The sequence below is a fragment of the Rhinolophus sinicus genome, chromosome 3 (assembly GCF_057876585.1).
Source record: "Rhinolophus sinicus isolate RSI-liver-muscle chromosome 3, RSI-T2T, whole genome shotgun sequence".
In the NCBI taxonomy this organism is placed as follows: domain Eukaryota; kingdom Metazoa; phylum Chordata; class Mammalia; order Chiroptera; family Rhinolophidae; genus Rhinolophus; species Rhinolophus sinicus.
The window spans coordinates 175912697-175939981 of record NC_142503.1 but is presented as its reverse complement, the minus strand read 5'-3'; the positions used below and the strand labels follow the sequence as shown (position 1 = coordinate 175939981).

General features: G+C 37.2%; 1 protein-coding gene across 21 annotated transcripts in view; it reads right to left on the bottom strand.

Annotated features, from left to right (window-relative positions):
• SIPA1L1 (signal induced proliferation associated 1 like 1) overlaps nt 1-27285 on the bottom strand; it is a 350224-nt gene that overhangs the window by 97506 nt on the left and 225433 nt on the right. For all 21 annotated transcript variants that reach the window (XM_074327262.2, XM_074327274.2, XM_074327276.2 and 18 more), the window contains 3 exons: nt 14386-14560; nt 5811-5914; nt 2843-3000 (listed from right to left, as the gene is read on the bottom strand). In XM_074327262.2, the coding sequence (XP_074183363.2) occupies nt 2843-3000; nt 5811-5914; nt 14386-14560 (437 nt within the window). The remainder of the gene's footprint in view (nt 1-2842; nt 3001-5810; nt 5915-14385; nt 14561-27285) is intronic.

The following is a 27285-nucleotide window of genomic DNA, read 5'->3' as shown; positions in this document are numbered from 1 at the left end:
TGGTCTTCAAATAAGCTTGGCGACTAGGAAATTCCAGACAAGCCCGTGTGTCATGAGCAGGGGAGTTCAGTGTTCTCCTGCAAAGACTCCCAGCATTATACGGTGAAGTTAAGAAGATGGGCTTTCTACGCAACAAATTCAAAATAAGAGAGAGCAAAAATCATGATTATCAGGCTGGGGGTGGAGGGCGGGGTGCAAGCTTGAAAAGAATAAAACAGGTATCACCTCCTCTTCTAGCACAATGTTGAAGAAGGTGAAGACACCTTCCCTCCTTATCACCCTGTTTAGATGTGCACTGGCCACATGTGGCGACCGAGCCCTTGAAATGTGGCTAGGGTGACCAAGGAGTATTACCTTACATTAAGTTAAAAAACTGGCACTGGATTCAGTTACTGGAAAGCTTTTTAAAAGCATGTTTGGAACCATCTGAGCATGTGAATCTACTTTTCCAGTTGCAAATTTTATGAACTCTAAATACAGATGATTTCCAATGAAAACTGAGAATCCTATTTGAGGTGAGCTGTAAGTCTAAAATGTACCCCAGATTTCAAAGTCATAGTCCAAAAATATGTAAAATATCTCAATTTTTAAAATTAAAAAATTACATATTGAAATAATATTTGGGTATGGTCAGGTAAATAAAATATATGACTGGATCAAAAACATGTATCATTAACATTAATTTTACCGATTTCTTGTTACTTAAAAAAACATGGCTATTAGAAAATATAAAATTAATATGTGGCTAGCTTTATATTTCTATTGGACAGTACTTTACTTAGATAAAGGCTTTTAAAGAAGAAGCTCTCTTTAAAAGAAAATGTACAGCTTTCCACTCCCCAAATTTCCTAATGACCATTCAAAAATGGTTTATCTTTCCATCTACAAAGTAGGATGACATCCTTTGCATGAATCAGTACATAGCACGTCTCAATGGCCTGGGGTATTTTCTAAATGCAAATAGTTAACCACCTCAGTCATAGTCAAATGTCCTGTACCTATTCTTTCATTCCATGTCTAAATAAAGCAGATTTCAGAGACCATATTCTTGATAAGAGGTTTCAGATCTAGGTCTCTTCTGTTTGCATTTCCACCCCCTGAGCCTAGGAAACTACAGACCTCTCTAGTCTTGGGTTTTCACATAGGTTTGGCACCGGAAAGTTCTGGTATGTCAGCAGCAGGGGCAGCAAAGACCCTTACATCACAGGCAAGTGAGTGAGGCATAGACGCTGGGATCTAGAATCAGACTTAACGCATTCGAATTGAAGCTCTACCTGGTACTACCTGCCCAGTACCAGCTGACCTCAGGCATATTACCTCTCACCATATGTTTAAGTTTCCTCATCTGAAAATTGGGATGAAAACAGTACTTCCCTCATAGGTTTTAAAAATTAGATGTGGGGCCGGCCCGGTGGCTCAGGTAAGGTTGGAGCATCGTGCTCCTAAAGTGGAGTTCGCTGGTATGATTCCCACATGGGACAGTGAGCTGCTCTCTCTACACCTGAGATTGTGAACAACAGCTCTCCTTGGAGCTGGGCTGGCGTGAGCTGCCGTGCTGCTGTGGGCTACTATGTGCTGTTACGAGCGGCCAGCAGCCAGCGTGAGCGGCCAGCGGCCAGCGTGAGCGGCCAGCAGCCAAGAGCTGCAGTGAGCTGCTGTGAGCAGCCGACCCACGAATGGCGACCAAATGCCTCAGCCGGGGGGGAATGCAAGGCTCATAATACCAGCCTGGGCCAGGGAGCTGTGTCCTACACAACTAGACTGAGAAAGAACGGCTTGAACTAGAGTGGGGGGGCGGGGGAGGCAGAAGAAGGGGGAAATAAAAAATTAAATGTGGTAATCCATGTAATGTGCCTAGAATAGTATGGGGCTTATTATAATGAGAGTTCAACATATGTAATAGTTATTATTATGGAACATGTAGGGATGGTGGCAGTCAGCAGCAGTCCAAAGTAACCTTTACATGTTTTGTTCCTTGAACTTGCTTGCTCTATGTCTATGCGTTACACCTGTAATTAGACAGTTGTGGATCTCACAACAAACCAATTACCAGTCTCTGTTGGCCACTTCCTGCATAGGTGTCTACATTAACTCAAAAACAAATATCCAAAATTAACAAAGCCTCATCTTCCAAATTTTAGCGATCAAAAGATATGATAAAATTTCATATTTTTTTAAAGGCTAGATTCATAATAGAAACATCTTACTAATGCTAGATTATCCTTTTACATCTGCTTGGCACTACACCCGTGTCAACCCAGTATCTTATCATTTTCAACACCAAACCCCTCCAGTATTCTTGCAAAGGCCTCTGCAGATAGATGCTTGAATTCTGAGACTCATGAGACTAGGTCAACAAGGGACATTGAAACAATTCCACCAAATGCTTCATAAAGCATAGAAATGCCTCTAAGACCACAGTTAAAAATGTTAGAGTGAATCAGTCTTAAGCAATGGTTGGGCTTTTGTAATATACAGTAATTAAAAAAAGAACAGCTTCTCTTCCCTACTTACTATGATTATTCTTCTCTGTTTTTGTCATGACAAAAGCAAAATATAATTAGCAGTATGAGTAATTAGTTGGTGACCAGATGGCATGGACGAAGGACATCACCTAAGGACGAGGTGCAAATGGAAACAGCAGGTGTCTAACCAACACATTTGGGGAATGTCAGTGCCATCAGGTTACGTCATTGAGTGAATTCGGCCACCCGCATGCACAGTTTAAAGACAAAAATAAATAGTACAAGACCTCCCACTGCCCCTGCAAAAAGCAGAGCTGGATGGGGCCCTTCGTGAGACCCAGCCAGTGCCCCTCTGGCCATTATGGCAGCACCCGTACCTGTAACAGACACTGTCTGTGCAGGGGTTGTGAACCCTGACGATGACGAAAACGTGCTGAAAGTGGGATCGGATGTTTTTTGGGCTGAATGGCTGTGCTCCAGGCTCTTGGAAAACAATTGTTACAATATCATTTCCAATGTGCCGCTTCCGTAGGAGCTGAAAGAAAAAATAAGCAAACAACATAAATGACAATGCCCTGTTTTCCTCCTCAATTCCCTCACGCGACTTTATTTAAGGCATTCATTTTTAACCAGTACACATTAGAGTAGGTCATCAATCTATGCAATTATTGTCAATATTTTAGCCTGTCTTATCATTTCTTCCAAGGAAGGATATGGATATGAATATTCTGAAATCTGCAAAACATATATAGCCCATTCAAATAGATCTACCCAACATCTAACGTGTTCTGCCAAGCTCCAGCATCTCTACATCCTCAGTTTCCATAACAACAGTTTTGTTCCATTTTCATGTGAGAAAGGAACTTGCCATAGGAAAGATTTTTTAAAGCTGAGAACGGCTGAAGTAATTACAACACAATTTAAGTTCTGGTTTAATGAGCTTCATTTAAAGAAATGTGGCTAAGGTGTTGTCTGATAAACTTTTTGTGTCGTAAGATGGGAATGTAGAAATTAATAATATTCCAGAGTGCTGTATTTAAAAGCAGGTTAAATTTCAAGTTTAAATAGCTTCTTTAATCACAATGAAAGCACTTAAGACCACCTTCTGCTCCATATTAAATGGTGTCTTGGAAAGGTGACTTTCAAATTCAGGCACCCCAACTCATCCTAGGTAAGCGCCTTTTCAGGAGGGATTTATTAGATAGTTTAATTCAACAGTGTGAATAAAAATTGAACTAAATTTGTATTTCTCATATTTATATATGGAGGCTTTTATAAGGAAGAAAATAACATGACATTTATATAAACTATCCACTAGTAGACATAAGACCTCATTTATAAAACTTAAAAAAAAAAAATTCTCCAGTGACTTTTAACTTACATAAACTACATACCAGTAAAATCAATGCTCTAGTATAGGCTGCCAGCTCAGAGAAACAATAGCCTTTTAGATTAAGGTTGAGAATTGGGAGTTAGAATGTCCAGGAAATGTACTCTTAACCTTAAGAATTTTAAAGCATCCCAAATTATCTTTTAATGAGGCCATTTACTTCATTTCTAAACATGATATATGATCAGATGTTACAGAAATAAAGGCTGGCCTGTATTGACTGCTGTATAGAATACACCCACTATTAAAGATTATTAATCTACTCAGGATCATGGACATACCAGAAACACACACAATTTGTCTGTATATTGTCATTCCTGCAGAGATGATGTCATTGTCTTTTTGAAGCGTTGTCAGCCTTTCTTTAAAATACGACTTGAGATGTAGTATGTCTTAATAAAGGACCCAAGTAGAAATAAACCCATCTATCCATCTCACATTGCACATAATGCAAGATAATATTTATAAATAAATTCCTGCAAAAAGCCTTTAAAAGATACAATCTTTGGGTTTTTTCCCAAGCATAAAGTAATCTATATTGAAGAAATAAATTCTGTCGCTAGAAAACTAAAATATCTTTATAGGTAGCAGTACCAATTACTCTGCTCCGTATTTCAACTCATTTAGTTAGAAATAAACAACTACTTGAATCTTGTTACTAAATAGTTTACCACTACCACTTAACCTTTCTCTGCTGAGTAATCAGGTAGAATAATCCTTTATCTCCCCTTTAAAAATCATTTCTCACTGTTCTTAAATGTGTTGTCTGATGACTAGTAAGAGGTTTATATATTTTTCTCCACATGATGTTTTCCTCTCCAAGAAATCTAGAACTTGGAATTTGCATAAAACAAATTGTCAACAAACTCCAGATCAGGAAATTTATCTTAAAATCGGTTTCTTTCAGAGTAATAACTGATCCATAGCTTTGCTTCCTATTTTGGATGACTTTGGTAATCCTAAGAGGCAAAATTTTATTACCGAGATTTGTGATTTACTCAAACCTAAAGTGATGAACTATTAGATTAGATCTGTGTTTGGTTAAATTCCATGAAAGAGGATGTGAATCACTCTGCAGCTGGGCCTGTGTTCTGTTAGCACAACAATTGACAATAACAAATCTATATCCATTCTAAGGTCAGAAGTAATATTGGACTGCTTGTGTTTATAATAGCTATTGAAAGGAGAGTCTGTTAGCTCTCCGGTTCTTTTTAAATTTCAGCTTGCTATCATTTATTCTGAAATATTTTTTAAAAACAACTCCACATACTCTGTAAAACAATACTGCCAGTTTCCATTTTGCTCTGTAACAATCTGTCACTTCTTAGTTTCTGCATTGTACTTTCTCCCTGACAACATTTTAGTAATAGGCATTGTGCTTTTAGAGCTTTTAAAAAGAAACTCTCAGGTATGATGCAGATAAATGTACATCTCAGGTGTATGATGTAGATAAATGTAATTGTTATTTATGGTCCTGACAAATACGTTAAGAAAAACATTTTTTGGGGATCCCACTGACACTTGATTTTTCTCCATCTGAGCATACCTGCTTTGCAACCTGAAATGAAACATCAGTACTTTCTTGCTTTGTACATTGGCCTCTTGAGATGAAACTTCACCCACTCATACATGTTCTTTGAAACCCTGCAGAGTCATCTAATCACCATAATTTCAACTTGTTCTCTTCAGATTTCATGAAAACCTCAATCCCCGTGCGTGAAAAGCAAACGATTAATTTAGAAAGCCATCCAGCTGGCTGTTAACCTAGAATTTGTGTCTCTTCATTTGTTTTCAGCTCATTCGCTATTCCCTACTTCCACAAAGTACAAAGCTTCCTGTTGCTGTGACAGGTGCAACATTCAATTCCGGTTTCAGACTTTATAAACTCGCCACTTAGGCTTCTGGGGAAAATGAGACAAGGGTGAAGAAACCGAGATAACACAAGGAGCTCTTACCTGTTGCTTGTTGTTAGGTGTGTACGGCAGCATGGTAGAAACGTGGAACATAATTTCGTAGTCTTTGTATGTTGTGTACAGAGAATGGGTTCCAGTGGAGTCAGCTATGGTAAAAAAAAAAGTGGATATACATAATGATGAGATGATTATAAGACTAGGAAAAAATAGTTCATTTAAGAGAAATATCTCAAAAAAAGAGATGGTATCGGATGAAAAGATCCTACACAAGATCTAGAATATGGGTTCTTACCCAATTTTTGGACCTGATTCCCTTTGGCAGTGTAGTGAAGCTAGTTGATCCATTCTCAAAATAATATTTGTAAATGCATAAAATAAAATACATAAGATTTCAACAGAAATCAATTACATTGAAAAATAGTTATCAAAATTTTAAAATATGATACAATAGCAAATAAGACTCAGCAAGTTTTGGCAGTTGGTCTAATAATTACTGTACGTTTGTAGTAGTGACGGGCATAAGCAATATTTTGAGATTGCTCCAACAACAAACAATATGCTATGAAAAGACCTGCACTTTCTATTGGCAATAAAATCACAGGTAGAGTTTATGCGAACCACCATAGTTCATTGCCTACATCTTCAATTGAAGGAAACGCTAAATTTCACTTAGGGCATCAATGAAAATAAATGCAGAACTATTTCCCATCCGAGTTCACAGACCCCTGAATTTTGTCCACAGACATCAAGAACATCTTTTCCAATACTTCTGATTCAAGCAAGAGAAACGATTACTTCTTAACAGACAGATGGAAATTTAACAAGACACTGAATAAGAAAGATATTAACGTCTAACAATATTTTAAGACCGAGTCTGTTCTGCTCTCTCTTTCCTTAAGGAAAAAACAACCTCTACCCCCTTAATCATTAACCAATTAAGGTGCCCCTAAATACCTGGAAACCCGAGAAGAGAATTATTAAACTGTCCAAGGGAAAAGGAATATCTTTAGACTTGAACGGCCTGGACTTAACAGGCTGCAAAATGAACAGAAATACGTTCATTCTGGGTTAGCTTAAGCCTCCATCAACCATAGTGCTGAGGACCAAGATGTTTTACTGCATTTTAGAGAAGGATGCTGGAAGACAAAGCCTCTGGCATGTACCAAAAGGCCGTAGTTCTCAAAATTTAGTATGCAGAGTCACCTGGGGAGCTAGTTTAAAAGGCAGATTCCCATGCCCCACCCCCAGAAACACTGCTTGCTGAATGCAGGGCTGGGGGGAGGAATCTATTTTAATAAACACCCCCAGGGTGACTGGAAGGCAGTAGCTCCTCTCCTTGGTGCTGCTCCAGGAACAGACCACAAAGGTGGCTCTTGTAGACAGACTTGTAAAGAATGTTCGAGAGCCCTGAGTCTCAACCTTGAGTTTCTTGGAGGATCTTAATGTTGAGGCTGATCTAATATGCAAAGGGTTTTAAAAACAAGCTAAAAGAAGAATAAAGCAAAGACTACTTTTCAGAAGTATACACCAACATATTAATTCCCCAAGAAAAATGTCTCCTAAATGTTAATGACTGCCGCCATAAGAAACTACAAGTTACTACAATAAGTAACTGAACTACAGAGGGCGCCAAAAAAAGTATACATATTTTAAGAAAGAAGAAAACTGTTAAAATTGTCATACTCAATATATACTGATAACAGAAGATGAATACAAGTCACGTGTATACATTTTTTTGGCACCCCCGGTATTTAAGACAGTCCTTGAGTCTGAAGAACTTACCTATTGTTAAGGACCCTTGCTATAAATACCTCAGGCATAGATTAGTACATTTTAAAATTTTCAAGTGAGTATGTCAGCTTTGACGTGTACTTACATGTATTTCAAGTCAATTTTAAGCGAAATTAATGAACTAGAAAAAAAGACTGTCATCCAGTATTCATTTATTACATTTTGCTTTGTCTGTCTAATTCTAAAAGGATTATTGCCAGAGAGTTTCCTCTGTCTTACTGAAGTGAGACAACCTTGAAGATCATTTGTTTTTCTACTTCTAGTCCTTTCTCTTTTTCCTCTGCATGCCTCATTTTATATAATGTATGCGGCTTGACCAGCCTTTTTCCGGGGACCTTCGGATACCCCCGTTTTGCTCATAATTTAAAACAGTCTGGTAATAGTTTCAAAGGTTTTAAAGATGAAACTAGGGCAAAAACAATGAAATTTTCCTTTCTGAGAAGAAAGGAATTCTCAAACCCTGAAATTCTATGTGCCTAAGAGAATTGCTAAGCTTTACCAGACAGAATGGAAAAATGAAGGTTTGCTATATTCGCTAAAGAAGAAGGCATCCGATATTGTTGTTACCCCGAAACCATGACAGATTTAATGACAAATCAGAAAAATGACAATTAAGGAAAATGACAAAAATCTTTTTTCTATGGTTGGAGAGACTATATATTGAATAATTTCTAAAGGGAAAAAACATGCTTGTAGAAGAGCAATGAAAAGAAGATAATGATCCTTCACATTTGTACGGCGCTTTAGACATTTAAAAGTATAGTCAGGCATCTCATGGGTCATCTTGAAAATTACGAGATTTGCCTCCAAATCATCGACCAGCGATTGGACATACCAACTAATAAGGTCAGCATGCTATGCTAAGCCATAGAAAGTAAAATTTCTAATATTCAAACTAGATGATAAGAAGACATTGAATAATTGAAGAAATGATAAGAATATTCTTCTCAGCTACTTTGAAAAGGTGGAGATATGTGATAATATCCTACATCCGGCATTTTTTTGGTAGATGGTATGAACAAGGTTAATAAGTTTGTAGAGCAATTTCAGATACGGTCAATGTCATATTCACCCTTGCCTCCTCTTTCGGCTCACCTCTTTTGCTGTTAGGCCATCTGAAACTTGGATGATAAAGATGTATGTGTATGAATCTGAATCAGGAAAAGCTAATCAGACTTTCATATAACCATTTTTTGGTCACTAACGGATGTTTAAGAAAAGCTAGATGAGGGAAAACAAGCCTATGCAACTGACTTGTGGAAAGTTCATAGCTGTTAATATTTATGAACACAAGGAGAAAAGCAATTTCATTAACTTAATGCATGTGGACGAATAAAGTCAATAGGATGAAGAAAGCTTAAGCACAGTTTATTAATGTCTTCACCACTACAAAACACATCAGATGCAACATGAAATCAGAGACAGGTGGTGGGTCTGATTCTTATCTATAGCGTGAAATATTACAATAGTCACCGGCTGCTGGGGCCATCATCCATTTACGAAGCCCAGATCTTCCATCTACACAACCTTGCCTCAAAGTCTGGGGATGCCAGAGTCAATGCTCAGAAACACAGCCAGGGAAAAGCACTGACATCTGGAACAACAGCATCTATATGAGAGGAGGTATGCTTCTGCCCTTGTAGTAGTAGTTCACTTACTCACTAATGAAGTATTTGGGAAAGTCAAGAATTCCACCTACTCTGGCATCTACCATATTTACTAATATTTTCCGCAACGTACCTTTAGCCATAGTCAGGTGACGAGTTACTTTACCTCAGTGAAGATGGGATCAAGAAGAGTCTGGAGTACTACCTTTTGCCATGATAGGCAAATTCATACTGTCAGTTCAAGGAATGTGTGAGTATGCACGTGAATGTACATGGGACTCCAGGCTTCTCAAAATTGCCAACACACAGAGAGGAAAGGACACGAGGTGTGGAGTTGGTGCTCAGAAATCAGCCAGTACTTCTACCCACTGCTCACTTTGCAAGGTACCTGCAATTACCCGGATTCCCAATATGGAAATAAGAAGATCTGAATTTGAATGCCAGTAGCATCATTTGCTAAATGACCACAAACAAGTTACTTCACTTGTCTGTGCTGCTCTAATCTCAATCTTCACTGTTCTGCGGATTAAGCAAAATAACATATATGAAAATGCTAGCCTGTAAAAGATGCTCAAGAAATGTGTTGATTAGAACTTAGAATTGTGTCTAGTTGAGGTAAAAAGTGTAGTGTCTTTAAATAGGGCTTTTTACATACCGGGCGTGCCAAAAATATATATATACAAGTGGACAGTTGGGTCAACGTTGTTCAAGCAGTAGTTTGCCGTAATCAGAAGTGTCTGGATGCTGATGGTAACCACTTTGAGCACCTCTTGTAACTGCAGAAGTCACACGTGATTTGTATTCATCTTTTGTTATTGGTATATACTGAGTATTACAATTTTAATACAGTTTTCCTTTCTTAAAATGTGTATACATTTTTTTTGGCACCCTCTGTATTTTAATTTCTTTGCCAAGTGCATCTCAGGAACACTCAAAAACAAAAACAAAAACGTTACACTGTAACACAGTTCAAAGTTAAGGAGGTGAAAAAGGAATCCTTTCTTCATTATCAGTCTCAAACTCCAAATAGCCCTTTGCACGTACAAAGCATTTAAAAAATGCTAGTTTTATCCCTTCCCTATCAAAGTTTAAATATTTCAAACAAAGGACTTATTTTCTTTATGAAAAGTCTTACATGTCTTCTAAGATCCTGAATATCAGTGGTTTTTACAACAAACATTGCTGAAAAATGGGAGAAGTAACAAGCATTTACTAATATTGCAGCAAATTAATGAAGACTTTGAAAAAATGTTTTACAAAGGGCTTCTAAGTCTCCTATGTGCTGACCTGAAAAACACGTCTCAGTCAGGAAATAATTTCCCAAATAATAATCTATACGCACAGCTCAAAATGAGGGTGGTCTCCAGTTTTCAAACTGCTTGGTAGAAAGTTTATTTCTGTGTTTACTGCAGTGAGAGACGATTGTAATTATCTAGAGATTATGTCATCCAAATACAGAAACAAGGAACAAAAATCCACTAACTACAAATATCAAACCCTGACAGCATTTATAGCTCATTTGCTAGAAATCCTTATTTCTGAGATCAGAAAATGAACTTTGTACAGAAAATTGGGGGGAAAAAAGAAACGGTTCAATAGTTCCATCAATACTTCCTTCCCTGAGCCTGTCCCTCCTTTACCAAAGTACTAAAATCTGAATATAATTATAATACATGACAAGTAGAGCTGTCTCAGGAGATGCTTGGATATTTTTAGCCCCAGGACTGAGAGAGGGGAAGACATACCCACAAGGCAGAGCTCGGGGCTTCGCTGTGCTGAATTCTACATTTATGCTTTCTCTGAGTACTTCATTAACTAGACCAACAGGAGCTGTTCATTTTCCCTAATGCTTACTAGCTGTCTAATCTTAGACATGTTGGTTAATCTAAAGAAGGCAATTCTGTCAAATGGGGATAACTGGTATCTAGCAGTGCTAGTGGAGATTACACGAGATGGCATCTATGAAAAGTATTTGGGGCTTCTGCTTCTGGCTGTAACAGTACTTGGTACAGGACTTGCTCTCCCATTGTAAATAACTAGAAAAGTTGACAATATATCTGAAACAATTGTTTAGACATTTTATAATAGGCAGCAATGGACAGTGATCCCTGAGAAAAGAGAATCAAAGGTGAGCCCTATGGTTGATTACACTGAGCTTTCTACCTGGAGGTACTTTTGGAAAAATGGCACAGAGCAGGGCTTCAAAGAGGGAAGCTAAAATAGGCTGGCGTTCAGGAAGTCTGTGAAGGCTGATATCTGCTAGACAGAGTACCAAAGAGGAGGAAATTACCCAGAGGTTCAAATCTGCATGCGGATCCCCCTAATTTGCAGGCTGAGTATTAAAGTGCACACACAGAGAGTGAGACTCCAATGCCAGGCAAAGAAAAATTATTAGTGAAAGAACCACTCCCAGAGAATTATAAGCCAAACAATTCTCACAGTTCACACTGGGAGGAAGACATTGGAGTTCTGACCAACCAGAATGGAGATACCTCATTGAATATGCAGGGATTCAGATGCAAGAAAAGTCATGTCTTAATAATGGGGCTAAATCAGTCAGAGAATCAAGGCTGCTCTAGGTATGCTTCAATAAAGTGTAAGGATAAGATTCATAAAGATCAGGCTGTTCTATAATTCATTTAACAGCCTACCAGATCAAAACTCAACACTCTTTAAGGAAGACAACAGAATCCATACATTCAACAGTGAAATATTCACCATGTCATCTATCCAATCAAAAATAACTGACACGTGAAGCAGAAAAACATAACACAAAAGCAGGAAAAATCCCAAATGACAGAGATGATGGAATTAGCACATGAAGATTTTATAATAGCTATTGCAAACAGGTTCAAGGATTTAAAAGACAACATGAACCTAATGAGGAGAAAATGGAAAATATATGAAAAGAGAACCCTGAAATCTAGCCCTGAAAATTACAATATCTGAAATGAAAATTTAATTGGATTGGATTAGCAGCAGACTAAGACACTGTGGAAGAAAAGAAAAACACAGTGAACTTGAATACATATTAACAGGAACTATTCAAATGAAAGCACCAAGAAAAAAGGTTAAAAAATTAAATCAACAGTATCATTAAGCTTTGGTTCACTAGTAAGTGAGCTAACATATATGTAATTGGAACCTGATTCAGAAAAAGGATCAGGAAAAAAATAAAGAAATAAAGATTGGCAAATATCGTAATTTGATGAAAACTACAAATCCACAGATCCAAGTGACAGCTACACTATCATTATGCAGAGGGCACAACCCTTTAGGAATACTTGTTCTTGAAAGCGTTTTTCTCTTTTTAAGGATTTTATTGAAAGAAATAGTTTCTTCACACAAAATGAAATTAAGTAAAACATGGTGAGATTATCTCACAGAGTACAGAGCAAAGTGTCATCTCTGGGTGTGCCATGGCCAGTACGATGCTGCTGGGGTGTACAGAGGCTGGTTGGTCCCTATTTCTGTTGTCTGTCATTGTTTCATACCTGTTTAAACGATGAGGCTAACGGTCCCTTCTAGTTTCTGACCCCATCTGCTTGGAGTAAGAGAGATAAACATGCATCTTCGGGGCTTCAGAATGAAAACACTTTCCTACTTTTCATTCACTTTAGGAAATCTGATACTCTGAAAGAGCAGAAAAGAAACTACGAATTCTTTTGCTCAGGAGCTATGCCTCAAAAGGTTACAGGAATCCTTAAAGGAGAGCAGTGAAAAGGGACCCTTCCCTGCTGACTGTATTATATAACTAACTACAGTTACAGGCAGTTTTCCAATAACTGCTCGTCCCCTCTAGGCTCGTCCCCTCTGGCCTTCACAGTTATTAGATATTGGGGCAAAATGTGCAGAGTGCAGAGTTTGCCTCTTCCACTGCCTTATGTAATGCCACGTTGCTTAAGTATGGCTTTGGTATACATTTCTCACATTGCCCTTCATTGTCGAGAAGTGACTGGGAATGTGTAAATATACAAATAACACATAATCTTACCTACTCCCAATCTGGCCATTCATTTATAGAATCAGGGTGCTTATTACATTCTCTTCCCAGACTCTTTCAATAGCTCTTTGTGGTGATGATAATTTATATAACAACAAATTGGGACAACATGAATGAATTGTGCAGGGTATGTGTCAGAATATATGGATAAAAAGAGTTTAAGGGTATATTGAGATTTAATATTTTATGCAGTTACGAGCAGAGTATGGAACGTTAAAATAATATTTAAGAGTCTAGGATATTTATGGGTTTTAATAGTCTCTCTTGCACATCGTTTCCAAGTTGGCAACAGTAAAACCATGGCAACAGGAAATTCTTCCCTGCAGTAGTTTATGAATGCTTTTCTGTTTTCATGACTCAACTCCTTATTTAATTTCCGGTACAGAAAATCAGAGAGATTACTATAGACCGCAATACAGATGTGCTAATCCAAAGACCTTCTCAAAGAAAAGCAGGTCACAGGTGTCTATGGATGGATTTTGAGATTAAAATTTAAAAGTGCCTCCACACAGACACAAAGCAGAAGTCAACATACTCTAACCAAAATAGATACTTGAGAATTCAACTATTTTATTAACAACTTGGGGAATGGGAGCAGACAACCTTGCACATTTGTGAGCTGTAAGTAAATAGACTGCTTCATTTATTGTGCTTTTAATCAACACGCTTTATGAGCCAAACTAATACCAAAGCTAAGAAGCCTGTTTTCTTAGAGATTAAGTTAGACTACGGGCAATAATAATAGAAAATAAACAAAAACCCTGCTAGATATTAAAAGAATACGAAAGTGAATAAAAAACCATGGCGAGGCAGGCTACAAAGATAAGCACGAGGGTTATGAAAGGAATTAATAACAAGTCAAAAATTCTAGGGCTTACGACCAGATGGTTCCAAGTTGTCAGGGTTTTTAACCACTTTAACATTCAGCTAAATATAATGAAATTTATGCAACACGATCCAGGAGCACGATCTGCACCCACTGCTCTACTCCATCCACACCTCTGATAACACTGTTGATTTACAGTTCAATCCTAGCTACTTTGATAAGAGTCTTCAGTTGTTCTGGAGCCACAACCTCCCTCTCTGGCTTCCTCTCCTCCATCACCAGCAGTTTTCTGCAATAAGTGGCAAAGTTGTTTTATGGGCAATTTAGCAGATGAACATCAACACAGCAGGAGGAAAATAAGCCTCGTAGGAGGGTCTAAGTATTTCTTACTTTTGGTGTCAAGCTGTGCCCGATACTTCTCAAATCCTTTGAGCCGAATGCGTTCTCCCAACAGCTGAAGGAACTCCTCAAAGGCGGGGCCGGCTGATTCGTTGTTGTACATCTCTTCCTCCGTGCTCTGTCCCGCTTTGCAGTACATGATGCCGACTTTCTGCTGATAGTTCAGCTGTGGAGGGCAGGCAACACAACGCAATCAGTACAGACAGGTGCACCTGGGCCCACTTAAATGCTAGTACAGTACATCCTGGAAAGCAAATGCCCATCACACAGCTAACTTCTCGTGAAATCCTTCCGTTTTAATTCTTCTGTCTCTGCTCCAAGAAAACATGGAAGAGTAAGCATCTGTAATTATAATCTTCATGAATTAAGACGAAAGGCCAGAAAAGGAAATTAAAATCTCCTGTATGGCATGATCATACATCATTAGAACAGATGTTGACACTTAGGGAATTTCCGTTAATGGATTACAGTACAAAACAAAGTTATAAAACAAAAACAAAAAACAGCCTGACAACAAAAGGCAATTCTTTTTCAATCATCTCCTTTTCAAAAAGGAGGTCATTACAAATTTAAAGTCAGAAGTCTACTTTACAAAAGCCACTTTGAAATAAATTGTTTTGCCCTAAACAGCCCATTAAAGTCCTTGCAATTTTTTTTATAACACTGGAAAAGACTTATCTTCCAATGCCATTTCTGCAATGTATTAAATTAGGAACCTCAGTTACATCTTCGTCAGAGCACTTCCATCATCAACAATGCCCTTTTCAAATATTTTTCCAGAAGATGAGTGCCCGGATAGAAACTTCAAAAGGGACAACATAATGGTTAATCAGCTGGTGGCAAGTCCTCCTTCCTCAGCTACAGCTAAAATGTAGCATTCAAAAGATTTAGATATAACATCAAAACATTTATTCATCATTGAAAAGTCTAGTCATTCTGCAAACTAATTTTAAGGTGGTAGTATCACTTAGACCAATTTCCAGAGTGACATTGCAACCACATTATCAGTAAACTTTTATCTGATAAAAGGAAAGGGGAGAGGCAAAATTCTAATAGCTAGCGTTTAATGAGTATCCATTATATGCACATCACTATGTTCAATGTTTAACATTAGTTTATCCTCACAACAGCCTGTAAAGCAAATATTACCCCTGTCTGACAGATAAGCGAAGAGAAGGTCAGAGAATGGAAGAGAAAGTAACTAGCCCTGTAGGGAGAAACACAAGATGACAATCGGCAGTCCTGTGATTTGACTCTATTAAGTATTACCAGGACTCAATAAGGCTTGTTTTGCTCTATTTCTATCACTGCAACGTATGTCCACAGCCCCTTAGTTGCAATTCTGAAGTTGGAAAAGTAAAAAAACAAAGTTAAGCAAACCCATTTGGCAGCAAAACTTGATATGAGCTGCCATTAGTTCTTTTAATGTATTCCTCTTTGGGGAAATATTCATCTTTTCCCTGTGGAAATACTAATTTGTGGGGTGCTGCTCCAGATCACATTGGGAATATTATATTACTAGATGGTGTATGCATTTTATTGCCCTGCTAAAATCTGGACATTTCTGACTTCTGAAACATATCCAGCTCTTACCATTTTACACAAGGGACTGTGAACCTGAACAGCTTCAGAACAGTGATAACCCAGAAAATGCCATGGGGAAAAGTCTCGCTTGCTTTCCCCTGTCCACTGCACACTACGTAGTTGACAAAGAAGCTCAGCAGCCTTTACATGACACATGGACATGAGAGCTCCCCAGGGCTCTGGGAAATGCACCCAACTGACTGCTCTGCCTACTTCAGGGAGTGAAAGGTCAAGTTCGAAGTCTGAAACCTGCAAATAACTAGAGATACTAATATTGGAATATTTTTAAAATAGCATACAACCTTAGTTCATTGCTGCTTCATTGTAATTACTAACTGAAACAGATTTAGGACTTCGTTCATTTAGTCTACCCCATGTAGACAAAACCCAACAAGAGAAATCAGAATAAGACCTCCACACCACTGATCTTTCAGCCTTTTCTTAGCCCACCCGCTTCCAAGGTCTGAATGTGGCTAATGCTTAGAAGGGAACTCCCACAGGTAGAGATTTCATCTTGGCTTTAGAATTAAGCTGAGTGCCCTATCAGGTCTCCACAAACAAAAAAGTAGTGGTAGGCTCTACGTCTGTTACAAAAGAAGTCCTTAATACAGCCATATCCTTACTCCCCCTGCAGGGAGAGCTATCAGAGATGAAGCAATCACGAGAAAGGAAGGGGCTTTGAGTTATTTGCTGTTTGGCTCTGTGCCTCCCAGATCAGCCTTCTCATGCAACAATGTAAGACAAAAGTCACCTTGTTCAATAGAAAGCATCAGTGACATTGGATTTGTGGATGGCTTTTAAAACTTCTTAGATAAAGGCCTAAGATTTCACAGTGCAACACTCAAAAGGATTCATTTATTTAAAAAAAAAAAAAAAAAAAAGGAAAGCGAGAAAAGAAAGAAAAAAAAAAGTTCACTGTGGAGGGAAGATAAGGAAACTTCCCCCAAACCACTGGAGAAGCAGAATGCAAGGCCAATGAGACAATGTACTGTTTTGTTTGGACTGATTTCTTATGCTCTAGTGAACTCCACCTGCAGATATAGGAGAACAAACTGGTTTTTTTCTGGTTGTGAAAGGAAGGCTCCTTTAAGAGGATTAGGAAATTTGTTAGAATTCCAAATTTCCTATGGTTTGAAACTGCCAAATGTCACTGCTCTATCTTGTAAAGTGACAATATGACTGTCTCCTTGCTTTCTACTGCAATTAAATCAAGGTAGGTGGCATTCTCTGAATTCAGAATCCTTAGTTAGCAACTGTGTTCCCTGCCAGAATATGAGAAGTTGTTAAGGAGGAGTTATGTAAATGTAATAAGGGATATTTCAAGAGAAAGAGCAAATGTAAATGGAGTTAAAGCTATCGTTTGGGGGTTTTGAATTGCTATGAGGTTAAATAAAACAGCATTTTTGTTTGAGACACATCTGCCTGGGCTTATGTGTGTGATTATATAATACCTTTATGTAATGATCAAAACAGAGCGATGATGACACCAGCAGCCATCTTGGGAACAGGTTGGGCTTCTCCACAGTTTAGGGTTTTGCTTTGGCTAATCTTGGGGTCATGCTATACAGCTGTGTGCCTGCATACCAACTGTTCTCCTGGAGCACTGATGCAAGTGTTTGGATACTCAACAAACATCTGTATTATAAAGTGATGATGGTCAATCCACCGGGACTAAGGTTGTATTCGACATGCAGGTGAATCTCAACAAAGCAAAGGGTCTTTCAAAAGCCACCAAAGTGACATGGGCTCCCACAGCTTGGAACAAACAGTGCATGAAACTGCTCTTCCTCTCATAAAATAGGGACTTTAGCACAGACTCAAAGAAACAGGAAGTGCAACCTGACTTACACAGCCCTGAATTCCTGGAAAGGTGGATGATGAAGTCAGAGCCCCCTACCGGTGGAAACAGATGTGCATAACCAAGTTCTCAGGCCTCTTCAGCAGTGCTGCCTTTTCATCTTTTCGTCCCTGGCGTCCCAGCCAGAGGACGGCCACTGGGGCGGCACAGACCATGAGAACAACCCAGTTCTTACTGTTCTCACGAAACCATCCAAATTGTCTGATTTAATCTAGAAATTTAAAACAGTCACTGTGAGGTATTTCTTTGTACAGCAGTTCTCAAAGTGTGGGCTGTGAACCCTTGAGGGGTGCTTGAGCTTTGTTCTGGGATAGAATTAAGTTATTTGGAAATAGTTAGATCCTTTCAGTTCTTGCTGTTAGGTCGTACCAGATGAGAATTTAATTTGAGGATAATTTTACCCCACTATTGCAGCTAAACCATTCTGAGACTGCCCAATGCCATGGGAACTCTGAGGTTGTCCAGTCTGCCTGGTGGGAGCAGACATTCTTTCCAGCCATGTGAGAGGTCTGAGGATTTGCCGCCCTCAGCCTTTAGGCTGTTTCTTACCCTGGCCTCAAGTCATTCCCTCAAATGCAGGTAACTTATCAGTACTCAGCTCTGCGAACTGGAGCCAACATGGCTTCACATCACAGATCTCTGGGTTTCAGCTGGGTGCCCCTCTCACACTGCAGCCTGGAAACTTCTTTTCAGGTACAAAGATGGTGCGATCTTAGGGTTCGGTTCATTTGTTTCCAACCTCCTAGAGATCACTATCCTTCATTGCCTGATGTCCAATGTCTTAAAATCCACTGTTTCCTTGTTTTGTCTAGTTTTTAAGTAGTTTCGGATGGGAGGATAAATCTAGTCCCTCTTTCTTAACCTTGGCCAGAAGCAGAAATTTGCCTTCCGTTTTTGAATCAACTTGAATGGTATATAATTTCTGAATAGTAAACTGCATCCATTTGAGGCACATAATTTAATGAGTTCTAATAAATCGCTGCCACAATCAAGATAAAGAACATTTCCATCACTGCCCACCCCCCCACCCCAAATTTCCTGGTTCCCAGCCCATCTCTGCATCAACTAACAGCCTCAGACTGCTTTATTTTTTTCCCCACTATAAATTAGTTTTGTCTACATTTTTAAAGAATATTTTTGTTGGGCAAAATTTATTGTGAGAGTTATTCTCTTTCAGCATTCTGGATGTCTTCTGGCTTCCACCTTTTCTTTATAGCTCCTTTATGCTTTATAGCTCAGCAAATGGTTAATTTTTTATAGCACCTTTATAGCTCCTTTATGCTTTATAGCTCAGCAAATGGTTAATTTTAATAACCAATTGTCTCACTGCTCTTCTTTGAAGGTTTTTTTTCCTTTGGCTATTTTTAAAATTTGTTTTTTTCTTTTATTTTCAGCAATATTTTATTTTATTTTACTAGATGGGCTTATGTCTGGTTTTCTTTATATTTGTCTTGCTTAGGGAGGCAGAGCTTCTTGATTCTGTCTTAATTCATCTTTCATCCGTTTTGGAAATTTCTCTATTAGTATTTCTTCGACTATTCATTCTGTCCCCAAATACTGCTTTAATCTCTCTTCTCCTGGGAATTGATTTACATATATGTATTTCACTGTGGCCCACATGCCTTTTAGACACTTTTTCGTATTTCTCATGTTTTCTTGTCTCCATGTTTCAGTTAAAATTTTTCTGGTAACCTATCTTCAATTCATCAATTTTCTTTTCTGTTGTGTCTAACATGCTCTTTAACGCATCTACTGAGATTTTAACTTCATTATTTTTTTCAGTTCTAGAATTTCAATTTGATTGTTTAACAGATCTGAGTTCTCCAGTGACCCTTGAATACACTTTTTTATTTCTGCAGCTCCCATGAAAGCTCTCATCTGTCATCTAACTTTTTATATGCAGCTTTATGCTAGATTTATGCCCCAAGCCTCTTACAAATCAGCAAATATCCAAGAAAAAGAAATGCCGCAGGATGTCTTTAATTTTGATGAACTCCACTTTCTCAATTATTTCTTTTCTGAATCAAGATTTTGTGTTATGTCTAATAACTCTTAACCAAGCCGTAGGTCCCAAAGATTTTGTTGTCAAAAATTTTTATAGTTTTACATTTCCATCTGAATAAATTTTTGTATAATGTGTGAGGTTTAGGTCAAGTTCATTATTTTGTCTCCTGGATGTCTAAGTGTCCTAGTGCCTTTGTTTGAAAAGCCTATCCTTCCTCCATTGAATTATTTTTACACCTTTTTTAAAAATCGGTTGGATATATTTGTGTGGGACTAATTCCGATTGATCTATGTATCTATCCTTCTGATAAATAGTAAGACATAGTCTTGATTGCTGAAGCTATATAATAAGTCTTGAAATTAGGTAGAATACTCTCTCTTACTTTATTCTTCTTTCTCAAAATAATTTTAGCTATTCTAGTTCCTTTGTCTTTCCATGTAAATTTCCGAATAACCTTGTCTATAATTACAAAAAAATCTTGTTAGGCTTTAGATACTAATTGTGCTAAATTGTATATCAATTAGGGGAAAATGGACACCATTAATATGTTGAGTCTTTCAATCCATAACCATGGTATGTCTCTCCATTTATTCAGGTGTTCTTTGGTTTCTTTCATCATTGTTTTAGTTTTCAGCATACACGTCCTATATATGTTTTGTTAGATAAATACCCAAGTATTTAATTTTTTATTGAGGGATTGTAAATGGTAGTGTATTTTACTTTCAGTTTTCATATGTTCATTAAAATAAATGATTTGTGTGAGTTGATGTTGAATCATACAACCTTGGTGAACACACCTTGTAGTTCTAGGAAGTTTTTGTAGATTCCTTGGAGTTTTGTACATAGACTATCATGTTTATCTGAAATAGGGACAGTTTTATTTTTTTCTTTCCTCTATATACACCCCTTTTATTTCCTTTTTTTGTTTTTTATTTTTTGCCTTATTGTGCTGACTAGAACTTTCAGTACTATGTTGAATACCAGTGGTGACAGTGTACACCCTTACCTTGTTACCATTAAGTCTTTCATTACTAAGTATGATATGAGCTGTAGGTTTTCTGTACATTTTCTTTTTTTATTAAGTTGAGGAAATTTCTGTATATTTCTGTTTTGATCATGAATGACCCTTGGGTCATTCCTCAAATGTCAAGGTCCCTAGCTAATCTGCTTTCTTCTCTCCACCTTTCTGGTTCATTTTATGTTTGCTTTATATACAATATACGAGGTTTTTGGCTGTACTTAGCAGGAAGAATGGGGAAAAATACATCTACTCTATTTCCAAAAGCAAATCCAAATTTATTTTTTAAAAATATTTTGTCTAGTGTTTCTGGTTATTATCAGTGGATGTGCTGGGCCGCAACAAGCTATTCTGCCATTACTAAACATGAAGACTTTGGTCATATTTTTAAATCCTCATGATTTTCACTGATAGCATTTATTTTGGTTTGTTCATCATAAACATGATAACTCTTAACTACTTCCTAAAGATTTATCACCATACTGTCCTCCAAACAGAATGACAAAGAAACTGGAAAAATTCAGTGTTGGGAGCAAAAAAAAATGCTAGTTAGAAAACTTATCCTCATTGGAAATTACTAAGAAAAATCAAATTACTTTTAAAAGTGACATATGGATACTGGGTAGGAAAGCTTAAAAAAAAAAATCTGACAGAGATGCTGTCAAAATTATTTATATATGTGCATAGATATATTCTAACCTATTTTTATCTGTGGCATAATGTATAGAAAATATTCTATACACACAATAATCTTGATTTACTCATAATATGTGCAAAATTTCTCACAAAAAAGTGCTTCATATTAGGTATTAAAGTGATAACAAATGCACCTGTTTTGATTTGACATTAAGGTGAATTTCAATTATATAGGGACAGATTCTTCATTGCAGCACTGTTTGTAAGAGAAAAGGACTGGAATTAACCTAAATGCCCATCAATAGGGAAACTGACAAAATAAACTATGGTATAGCAACACGATAGAATATTACACAGCAGCAAAAACACTAGGAAAGCTTTCTATGGACTGGCGATGAAAGATCTACAAAACATATTACTAAGTGAAAAAAGCAAGTTACCTACAGAATGCTGTACTTTGTATAAGAAGAGGGGGAAACAAGACTACATATGCATATTTGGTGATATCTGTATAAAGAAATATAGGGATAAGAAAAATAAAAGTGATAACTATGGGGGAGGAAGGACAGGAGGTAGAAACAGGATGGAAATAAGATCCCTCGATGTATTTATAGGTGATGTAATACAGAATTGTACACCTGAAATCTATGTAATTTTACTAACAATTGTCACCCCAATAAATTTAAAAAAAAAAAAGATCCCTCGATGTAAACATAATTACTTTGATTTTTGGAGCATTTGACGATATTAGGTAGCTGAGTCCTCTAGGAAAGAAAACTAGTTTAACTTTATTCTAAAGCTGAACTGAAAACGCAATCCACAATTTAAAATCAAGAAGACTGAAATGCCTGCAATCAGTTCTTCTGTCTCTTTGGATTGTGAACCAAAGAATCCTCACTGCATGTTTTAGCCACGCTGAGCTCCATCACTGCACACGCTAGTCCTACCACAGCCAACGTCCTCCAAATGCTACTGCTCTCAGTCATGTTAATCACTGGAAAGGATTCCATCCAGTCATCCAACCCAGCCTCAGCCAGGAAAAAGAGCACGTCGGAGCCAGTGCAGCGTAATCATCACTTGTGAACAGATGAGAGAAAGCTACCAGTGAGTGCCATTGCCTTCTTTCCCTGACCTGACACCTGCCATGTATATTTCCTTCCTGATGATGTACATACGGGTCCATGAGAAGTCTGGAACCACTTTGGTAGCCACCTGAACTTTAAACCTGTATTAGCTGATATCATCTAACAGAAGATTCAAGTTTCAGGAATCGTAATTGTTCTGCCAAAGCTTTATTCATAGAAAATGGGTTTTGGAAAAAAATGTTTTCCCTGTGGTTCATTCTTTATATTTACCTGCCTGAATCAAAGAAGAAAGCGACTGGTCAAACTCATTGATCCTCAATAAAATAATGCAACAGGGCAATGAATAGGTTAAGTCAGCAAAAAAATTTTGCCCATGACCTTTATCAAAAGATCAGTACTATTATTATTAAATAAACACTATTTCTTTCCTTGTATCTATTCTTGAGATACATATTGCAGACCTATTAGATACTTTCCCCCTTTAACTTCAGTAACTTGAAGGTTAACTTTTTAAAGAATAGAGAACCCAACAAATATTTTCATTTCTTTGTATTTTTAATAAGTATCTAGAAAAACAAAGGAGATACTCATTTAAGTAAAACCACTACTGTGTACATAAAACTTGACATTTCCCAATGAAAACAGGACTACCAATTTTCTCTGTTGCAAACTGGCAATTGTACATTAGATATTTTTAAGCTGTATTCCAATTTTATTTGGGTTTAACATGTTATACTTAACACATTGGGCATTGAAGCCTGCAACAATAAAGCATGGATGTATCCTTCCAGTTTCTTCTCCCACTCATGGGGAGGGAAAAGGGGGACGGGGTGTATAGAATGTGGGCTCTGGCGTCTGACTGCCTGGATTCAAGACCTGCCTCCACCAGATGCTAATTGTGATCTGCGGAGTCATCAGCCTCTGTGCCTCAGTGCTCGTCTATAAAACAAGAACAATAATAGCACCTACATCAAAGGCTGCTGAGGATTAATTAAAATAATTCATGTCCATTGCTTCACACAGTACCTGCCTTAGTCACTGCTCAATACGAAAGATCTATTTTTATTACTCTCGTACACAAGCCTCACTCTCTTGCTCAGCTGAACGGCTTGCTGCCCCATAACCACACTCTGCACTTTTGTCTCTGTGCGTTGTTCTTATTATTCTGAGTCTCGGCTACCATACTACTTATTCTCTAGCCTGATGAAATCCTCTTCCCTTTGTCCAAGCCCCATCTCATCCTGATCCATCTAACCAATGATGACTTGGCCCAGTGGCTTACACCTCCATTGCTCTTTGTTTGCAATTCTTTTATTATACTCAGTGTATTAAACCTGATTTCCATTACAGTAATTTATGACCATGTTTCCTTCAGAGGTAATAACTGTCTTACCAGCCTATTTATTCTCTACAGTATTTAACAATCTGCAAAGAGTGGTTATTCAATAAGCATTTATGGAATTTGAAACAGTTGTCCTTACTTATGAAAGTAAAGCCAATATATTATACTACCTATAATAGCAGCCCTCTCATAGGATGCTTATAAATATTAAATGAGCTAATGCATGTAAAGGGCTACTGAGAAGTAGCTATTTTATCATCAATCACAGCTACTATTTCTTCAGTGTTCACCTGGCATTGTGCCTGGCATTGTACTAAGTACTTTACATATGTGGACTCCTTGAAACAGGGCCTGGCATGATGACCTTGCATTCCCTTGCACTGAGCAGATGAGATAAAGGTGTTTTTTAAATGACTGATAGAGAAAAATGGCAAATTTAAAAGTAACTGAATTGGCTATGCTATTAAAAAGTTTGCTTCAATAGGTAATGAAATCCCTGATACTTCACAGCATAATTCTGAGGAGCAAAATAATTCAAGATATGTAAAAGTATATGAAAACTTGGAAATCTTTAAAAAAAAAAAAAAAAAAAAAAAAAGGTTGCGTTAGGCAAATCTGTATCCAGTGTTCAGGACTGCTCAGGGAAAATGGCCCTGAGAACTTCTGAAAGTCTCAATGCCCTCAACCATCAAATGGGCCAATAACTGGAACCTATCACACAGGATGCTGAGAGGACGATATCAGATGATTCCGGGAAAAGGCTCAGACTAGTGTAATAAGCAAATGTGTATATTTATGAATTTGTTTTTATCATAGAGATGCTCTCTATTATCTAATAAGCAAAGATCTAGGATGGATAAACTAAATCCTGAGTTAACCAAATTTTCTGAGTCACAACCTGTTCTAAATGCTTGACAGTGTGAAACGGGGGCAGGTCAGGTTCATGCTCTCATTGCCCTTTATATGATAAGGGACATCAATAAATAGTGCAGGGCCCAGAAAGGTTTCAGGAAGGAGAATGTAAGAGCTTGGATAAGCCACAAGGCATAGATGCATTTTTTAAAACCTAATTAAAATGCCTACTTCAATTCCCACATGCATATCAGAGTCTAGTCAAATGAAAACCAAATTTTTATATTTTTGTGAAATGCTTGCTTTTATAGTTTACAGTTATAATTTTCATTTGATCTTTTGTTCATTTCAGCTATTATAAGTGGTAAAATGAGCAAATAAGGCACCAAAGATCTGAAAGGCAGAATGTCACAATGTACCAAGCAATAATGTTTTCTTTTTCCAAACATAATTATGTAAGCCATTTAAAGTAGAGAAGACATTAAAGGAATCATTTAAAGAAAATTTAAAGGGAGATTCAGAAGTTCCTTTTGGTATCATAGTATGAACCTCTTTCAATGTAAGGATGTACAGAGCATGACATTTTAAAAAGTGGTGACACAGATGAAAATAAAAAATGCTTTGCAATTATTCAAATGCATAATCTACTGCACTTTAAGCATTTCTTTTTTAAAATCTGTATTTGTAAAGGCATTACAATAATCAGTTTTGTATGATTATTTTATTTGTATATATATATAAGTATGTATGCATGTCTTTTTTTAATCAGTACAATTCTGGCTTTGAATGCTATGGAGATATAAATGAAAAGACAGAGGCCAAGTGGCAGCTCCTTAGTCCAGATATTGAGCTGCTTGTATAAAATACCAGGTTTTAAACTCCTAGATTCCACTGTCTAGTAAAATTTCCAAAACAGATTTGGGAAGACTCACCTAGATTGCCAAATACTAATTTCACCAAGAAATGGCATTAAAGAAAACACATTTCCCAAACAAGAAAAAGCTAAAGGAGCTCATCACCACCAAACCAGTATTACAAGCAATATTAAACGGATTTCTTTAAGAAGTAGTAAAAAGACAAAAATATGAATAAAATGGCAATAACTACATATCTATCAATAATTACTTTAAACATAAATGAACTAAATGCTCCAATTAAAAGATACAAGGTGGATGAATGGATAAGAAAACAAGATCCACACATATGCTGCCTACGAGAGACTCACTTCCGATCAAAAGACACACACACAGACTGAAAGTAAAGGGATGGGAAAGATATTTCATGCAAATGGAAATGGAAAAAAAAGAAGCTGTAGTAGCCACACTTATATCAGAAGAAACAGACTTTAAGAGGCAAAGAAGGACCCTAGCAATTCCACTTCTGAATATTTTTCTGAAGAAACCCAAAACACGAATTCAAAAAGACATACGCACCCCTATGTTCACTGCAGCACTATTTACAATAGCCAAGATATGGAAGCAACCTAAGTGTCTACCGATAGATGAATGGATAAACATGTGGTACATATATATACAATGGAATATTACTCAGCCATAAAGAGGAGTGAAATCTTGCCATTTGTGACATGAATAGACCTAGAGGGTATTATGCTAAGTGAAATAGGTCAGAGAAAGACAAATACCATATGATTTCACTTATATGTGGAATGTAAAGAACAAAATAAACAAAACAAACATTCATAGATACAGAGAACTGATAGTTGCCAAATGGGAGGGGTTTGGGTGAATGGGTGATAAAGGGAAAGGATTAAGATGTGCAAATCGCCAGTTATAAAAACAGTCACGGGGATGTAAAGTACAGCTTAGGGAATATAGTCAATAATATTGTAATAACTATGGATGGTGTCAGGTGGGTATTAGACTTAAGGGGGTGATCATTTTGTAAGTTATATAAATGTCTTATCACCATGTTACACACCTGAAACTAATATAATATTGTATGCCAACTGTAATTTAAAAACGAAAAACAATAATTAAAAAAATATTATCAGTAACTTAAGAAGAAAATAGTATTTTAATACCCTCCAAGATTAAGAAGACCATACTATCAGAATAATAGGCAGTTTTGTGACTTAAATAAATTCAGCATCATGTTATACTCATTACAGTGTTCTCTTTCCTGTATTGATGGGACCAAAGCATGTTCATTACACATCAGCCTGATCTGTGGTCCAACACCTGCAATCATTAAGAGAGGGCACAAAACGTGCCAGAGATCTCCTGAAATGTCCACACCTGGGCCACTCATTTTTTTCTTTTTTACTTAATATGGCTAAAATGAAGAAAAACTATCAATAAACACCTCCATTATGTAAAATAATGTTTTAAGGTAGAATTCAGAATGTTCAGTATGTGATATTATCAATGTCTAAATGTTATTCTCAAAAAGCATAATAAGTGAAAAGGCTGAATCCGTGAAGTTGAACCTAATCATCATTTTTTCTACTCTTTTGTTAGCATAAACATTCAAAATACTTACTGGAAAACGGAC